The sequence below is a fragment of the Homarus americanus genome, unplaced genomic scaffold (assembly GCF_018991925.1).
Source record: "Homarus americanus isolate GMGI-L3 unplaced genomic scaffold, GMGI_Hamer_2.0 scaffold41821, whole genome shotgun sequence".
Lineage (NCBI taxonomy): Eukaryota > Metazoa > Arthropoda > Malacostraca > Decapoda > Nephropidae > Homarus > Homarus americanus.
Window position 1 is genome coordinate 1,450 of NW_024712126.1, and position 6,949 is coordinate 8,398.

The 6,949-nt window shown below is 47.8% G+C and overlaps 1 protein-coding gene across 1 annotated transcript; it reads right to left on the bottom strand.

Annotated features, from left to right (window-relative positions):
- Positions 1-717: 717 nt before the first annotated feature.
- On the bottom strand, positions 718-4,381 carry LOC121859357 (dipeptidase 1-like; the record flags this gene model as incomplete). Its single annotated transcript, XM_042356139.1, has 6 exons — positions 718-1,219; positions 1,879-2,017; positions 2,419-2,494; positions 3,549-3,633; positions 3,831-4,007; positions 4,249-4,381. Coding segments are annotated over 6 exons (733 nt in total), but the record flags the coding sequence as incomplete, so codon positions are not given.
- Between the last annotated feature and the right edge of the window lie 2,568 nt (positions 4,382-6,949).

The window sequence follows — 6,949 nt, forward strand, 5'->3', positions numbered from 1 at the left end:
ATGGTGATTGCTGTGGTGATTGTATGGTGATGATTGTTGTGGTGATTGTGGTTATGGTGATGATTGTTGTATGATTGTGGTTATGGTGATGATTGTTGTGGTGATTGTGGTTATGGTGATGATTGCGGGATTATGGTGATGATTGTTGTGGTGATTGTGGTTATGGTGATGATTGTTGTGGTGATTGTGGTTATGGTGTTGATTGTTGTGGTGATTGTGGTTATGGTGATGATTGTGGTGATTGTGGTTATGGTGATGATTGTTGTGGTGATTGTGGTTATGGTGATGATTGTTGTGGTGATTGTGGTTATGGTGATGATTGTTGTGGTGATTGTGGTTATGGTGTTGATTGTTGTGGTGATGTGGTTATGGTGATGATTGTTGTGGTGATTGTGTTATGGTGATGATTGTTGTGGTGATTGTGGTTGTGGTGTTGATTGTTGTGGTGATTGTGGTTATGGTGTTGATTGTTGTGGTGATTGTGGTTATGGTGATGATTGTTGTGGTGATTGTAGTTATGGTGTTGACTGTTGTGGTGGTAATGACGAGGATTAATTCTTTCATATAATAAGGCTAACCTAACGTACCGTAACCTAACCTAACGTCACCTAACGTAATCTAACGTAGCGTAACGTAACCTAATCTAACGTAACCTAACCTAACCAAGGATAATAATTCAATCAAACTATATAATTATTTTTATTTGATGGTGTGGCTGACCTGGTGCACTTCTGTTTGTTTACATTTATTGTTATTTTGTGGCTAAAGTAAAGATCATGTTTGAAAAATACCCATCATCATTAAGTCATCATCATCATCATCATCATTGTATTCATTATCATCATTATATTCATCATCATCATAATCATCATCCCTCTTCACGTTGTCTCCACCTTTGCTGGCTCCCCACTGGCCTGCGCCCCTCTCTCCCCTCCATCCCAGCTACGCGATCTGCCCAACATAACGCAGCCTAAGTAATTTTGTAACATTGATAAATAATTAATGTTTGTCTCGCCATCTCCTGTAGTTGTTTTCCTCACTGTATCGTTTTCAAAGGTCACCTGCCCATATAGGTCGGTCGGCAGGTGGGAGGTGATCAGTCGGTGTTGTCAGTGGGGCGGATAAAGCGATAGAAGCAGGAGTCGTCGTGGTGTAGGTCAGTGAGTGGTAGTTCCTCCTCGTTGGGCGTCACTCTCTGCTGCTGAAGCTCCATGCCAACCTGTGTGTCCAGATGCAACGCGTGGTTTATTTTTTCCGTGTGTTAGGGGGGAGGCTTGGGTGTGGTGGGGTAGGTTTTTAACTAATTCGTAATATATATATTTTTTTCTTTTCTTCTATATTTGTATTGAAATTTAATAACAAAGAGTTTTTATCACATATTTGACATTCACAAATTTGTTATGGAGAGAGAGAGAGAGAAAGAGAGTGTTGTTCGTGGCTCACTACCCGCTGGTTCTCTGGAAACAAAGTGTCAAGAAAACGTGTACTCAGTCACAATCTGTATCGGTCACTGGAATAGACGACAGACACTGAACGTTGCCGCGTTAACCAGAGCGATTCTATTTTATCCTGGGAACACTTTCTGAGATATAAATAAACAGTGAATAGTGAAGAAACTGCATTAAAAAACAAGCGATCATATGAAACCTTTTAACACGATGACATAATTTTTGATGATTAACGAAAAATGCGTAGCTTATGAATAAGTTCTTGTGATTACTTTTTACTGATTTTTTTTTCTTCATACGTCTAACAATATGAAGCATTTGGTAATAAACACTCAGTCACGATGCCATCAAATACGTGTAAGTAGGTAGATAAACAGAAAGTTATGTAGGGAGAGAGATGCTCGTACGATAACAGACACACAACACGTACCCTCTCAGCTTCCCTCATCACCCTCAGTAGGTTGTGCCCCGCCAGCTTCCTTAGGTCCTGCAGTGACCAGTTTGGGTCAGACATCAGCTCGGCGAACAGTCGTGGATACCCTGACACGTCCTCCAACCCCTGAGGCAGCCTGTGGGGAAAGTTATCAGAAGAAAGATTTAGTACACTGTATATTGTCTTGAGTACATAGAGACGAGACACTTCCCTCAATACAAGTTTTCTGGTTTACATTTCCTTTATTTGCTGAACTATTTAAAACATTAGAAAATTCATGTAGTTTTGGATGGTTTTACAGCGGGAGTAATGCCTGTCTTAGGGATAACTCTTCAGTATATGGTCTATAGTTTCAATTAATCGAGCTTTGCAATTCTTCCGACAGCTTGTATATGGTTTACTGATAATTTCGTTACTCCTAAATCTTGACTTTCAACTCTTACATAAACTTTTATCAATTACAAAGTATCTTGAAGATATATTAAAGTGACCTAAACGTATGTTACTGTAACACACACACACACACACACTACTCACATATTTATGCCGTCAAAGTCTGCTCCAATTCCCACGTGATCAACACCAGACACTTTCCTCACGTGATTGATGTGTTCTGTGGGAGATATAACAGGTGACAGACAGACTGACAGACAGACCTCTGTGTCCATTATAAGGAATTAATGGTTTGTATAGTGAGATATGGAAAGAGTCTAAAATGTGTACAGTGGTGATAGTGATGTATACAGTGGTGATGGTGATGTGTACAGTGGTGATGGTGGTGTGTACAGTGGTGATGGTGGTGTGTACAGTGGTGATGGTGGTGTGTACAGTGGTGATGGTGGTGTGTACAGTGGTGATGGTGGTGTGTACAGTGGTGATGGTGGTGTGTACAGTGGTGATGGTGATGTGTACAGTGGTGATGTGTACAGTGGTGATGGTGATGTGTACAGTGGTGATGGTGGTGTGTACAGTGGTGATGGTGGTGTGTACAGTGGTGATGGTGTTGTGTACAGTGGTGATGGTGGTGTGTACAGTGGTGATGGTGGTGTGTACAGTGGTGATGGTGGTGTGTACAGTGGTGATGGTGATGTGTACAGTGGTGATGGTGATGTGTACAGTGGTGATGGTGATGTGTACAGTGGTGATGTGTACAGTGGTGATGGTGATGTGTACAGTGGTGATGTGTACAGTGGTGATGTGTACAGTGGTGATGTGTACAGTGGTGATGGTGGTGTGTACAGTGGTGATGGTGATGTGGTGTACAGTGGTGATGGTGATGTGTACATGGTGATGTGTACAGTGGTGATGTGTACAGTGGTGATGTGTACAGTGGTGATGTGTACAGTGGTGATGTGTACAGTGGTGATGTGTACAGTGGTGATGTGTACAGTGGTGATGTGTACAGTGGTGATGGTGATGTGTACAGTGGTGTTTACTCTTTCACAACTGGCCAAAAGACAACCATGGGAGGAGCCTCAAAACGTTGAGTCGAGAATAATAGCAGTCGTCAACCCGTCACTGAGAACGGTAAGAGACACAAAATAACTCATTTACCTTAAATCCTCTTGAGCTTCTCTTTAATTATCTTGCAATTCTTTAATATCGTCATAACCAGCCAACGACCTCACACATTTACACTTTCCTGCTGTTATTGGTTGACCACTCACCTATGACGTCACTGATGGTTGCCTCCTTGCTGCAGGTGAGGAAATAGTTGTAGAAGCTGATCATCACAATGCCTCCGTTACTCGCCTGACCAATCATTGATGAGAGAGGGAGACGTCAGTGTAATATTTCAACCAATAGCAAGGAAGTGCATAGCGGATGTTTACCATGCATCAATCCATAGAAAGTGACTCAAGTATGAAGGACACAGTACGAGTATATGTCTGGACCATTAATGAACTATCTCAGGTGTGGGCGCATGTTAACATGTGACATATACTCACCACTTTCCTAAGGATGTGGTCTGGCACATTCCTCGGATTCTTGCAGATGGAGTACACGGAAGAGTGGCTGAAGATAACCGGAGCTCTCGACACTTCCAGCGCCGCCTTCATTGTCGCCTGTGACACGTGTGACAAATCCACCATTAAGCCCAGCCGGTTCATCTCTCTAACCACCGTCTGGGGGTAAAGTTTGGCACTCTGTTGGTACGGTTCTCATATACACTGTACAGGGTGTTCCTTTAATAAATCAGGGGGTGTATTCCTGAGACATAAATAGAGATAAATGACTAAATGACCAATTTGTCAATACTCAATAGTTTCGGAGTTAAAGCACATGACAGCTGGCAGTCAGCGCCTCTACCCCAGTGCTACAGCAGACACAACAGGTAGCAGCCAGCGGCGCTACATGGTCACCTACCTTACCGAAGTGCGTCAGTCCTCGCGGGGAGCTAGGGTCCTCCGCGTCAGACTCTCTCGCTCGAGCACACTCAGCCCTGGGAGAGGACGGTGAAGGATTAACTTGTTGCAGGGAGGCGGGGAAGGATTGTACTCTGAGTGTGATGAGGGAGGACTGGATGTTCAATATGTGGTGTGGGAGATGAAGGATGTGTGGTGTGGGAGGTGGAGGATATGTGGTGAGGGAGGTGGAGGATGTGTGGTGTGGGAGGTGGAGGGTGTGGGAGTGAGGGGTGGGAGGTGGAGGAGGGGTGGGGAGGTGGAGGATGTGTGGTGGGGAGGTGGAGGGATGTGTGGTGAGGGAGGGAGGGTGGGGAGGGAGGATGTGGGGGAGGAGGATGTGGGTGAGGGAGGTGGAGGGGGAGGTGAGGTGGAGGGATGATGTGGTGGGAGGTGGAGGAGTGTGGGAGGAGGTGGAGGATGTGTGGTGTGGGGAGGGGAGGTGGAGGGAGGAGGGAGGTGGAGGGAGGGGGAGGATGTGTGGTGGGAGGTGGAGGATATGTGGGTGAGGGAGGAGGATGTGTGGGGAGGGGGGTGGAGGGATGTGTGGTGGGAGGTGGAGGATGTGTGGGGAGGTGGAGGATGTGGTGAGGGAGGAGGGATGTGAGGAGGTGTGGGAGGTGGAGGATGTGTGTGGGAGGTGGAGATGCGTGAGGAGGAGGATGTGGTGAGGGAGTGGAGGATGGAGGTGATGGTGTGGTGAGGTGGAGGATGTGTGGTGAGGGAGAGGTGGGAGGTGGAGATGGGGTGAGGGAGGAGGATGTGTAGGAGGGAGGTGGAGGTGAGGGAGGAGGATGTGGGTGAGGGAGGTGGAGGATGTGTTGAGGGAGGTGGAGGATGTGTGGGGTGAGGGAGATGGGAGGGAGGGGAGGTGGGAGGATGTGTGGGAGGGAGGTGTGTGGGGAGGGGAGGGGGGAGGATGTGGGTGGGAGGGATGTGTGGGGGAGGGAGGTGGAGGATGTGTGGTGAGGGGAGGAGGGGGGAGGTGGGAGGATGTGGGTGGGAGGGAGATGGAGGATGTGGGGGAGGGAGGGAGGGGAGGGAGGTGGGAGGGTGGTGAGGGAGGTGGAGGATGTGTGGGGAGGAGAGGGAGGGAGGATGTGTGGGGGAGGGAGGTGGAGGATGTGTGGTGGGGAGGTGGAGGATGTGGGTGAGGGGAGGTGGAGGATGTGTTGAGGGGAGGTGGAGGATGTGTGGTGAGGGGAGATGGAGGATGTGGTGAGGGAGGTGGAGGATGTGGTGAGGGAGGTGGAGGATGTGGGTGAGGGAGGAGGATGTGTGTGGGGAGGTGGAGGATGTGGTGAGGGGGGGAGGAGGTGTGGAGGGGAGGGGGAGGGAGGGGGGGGAGGTGGAGGGGGGGGGAGGGAGATGGAGGATGTGTTGGAGGAGGTGGAGGATGTGGTGAGGGAGGAGGAGGATGTGTGGTGAGGAGTGGAGGATGTGTGGTGAGGGAGGTGGAGGATAAGTGAGGGGAGGTGGAGGATGTGTGGTGAGGGAGGAGGAGGATGTGTGTTGTAGGAGATGGAGGATGTGTGTGAAGAGTGTGGTGGGGGATGTATATTTAAGTTTGTGGTGAGGGAGGGGATAAAGAGAGACTGTTCTGTCATGTGGTAGAGTGTGTGGTGTGTGGTTCATCCGCACTCAAAACAGCGGCTCAATGTTTATCATCATATCACGTGAACCAAATTGCAGAAAGGATTAAGAGAAGCAAACAGCAGTATAGATGTTCTTAGATAATGAACTTGTTGGCTGAATTTATCATAGGAGTTGTATAGTAACCAAGGAAGGATGTCAAAGAGATCATTTTCAAGCCAGCAGAAACAGATCACACACACACAGTACTACATTGCTCGAAAGGAGTGTGTGTTAGTAAATGTTGTGTTTTTTCAGTGTTTAACTACATTTCACCATTATTTTTTGTAAGCTTAGAGATGAACAATAATACCACATGGGGGACTGGTGGTATTTTAATAAGCCTACTGACGGAGAGGACAACAAATATAACAGGAGGATTTAAAGGATGGATGACATGAACAGACTGAAGAAGGCTGTGGAAGAACGTCATTATTCATTTTACTTTTTAATAATAAGGAGAGATAAAATAGTTACTTGAATGAGGGTAGTTACTGGTGAAGGGAGGGGTAGTTACTGGTGGAAGAGGGTAGTTACTGGTGAAGGGAGGGTAGTTAACAGAGGGCAGGTAGTTACTGGTGAAGGGAGGGGTAGTTACTGGTGAAGAGGGAGGGTAAGTTACTGTAAGAAGGGAGGGTAGTTACTGGTGAGGGCAGGGGTAGTTACTGGTGAAGGGAGGGTAGTTACTGGTGAAGGGGAGGGGTAGTTACTGGTGAAGGGGAGGGGTAGTTACTGGGTGAGGCAGGGGTAGTTACTGGTGAAGGGAGGGTAGTTACTGGTGAAGGGAGGGTAGTTACTGGTGAGGGTAGTTACTGGAAGGGAGACTGGTGAAGGAGGAAAGTACTGTGAAGGGAGGGCATACTGGTGAAGGGGAGGGGTAGTTACTGGTGAAGGGAGGGTAGTTACTGGTGAAGGGAGGGGTAGCACTGGTGAAGGGAGGGGTAGTTACTAGAGGGGAGGGGTAACTGGTGAGGGGAACAGAGGGGTAGTTACTGTGAAGGGAGGGGGGAGACAGAAGGGAGGGTAGTTAC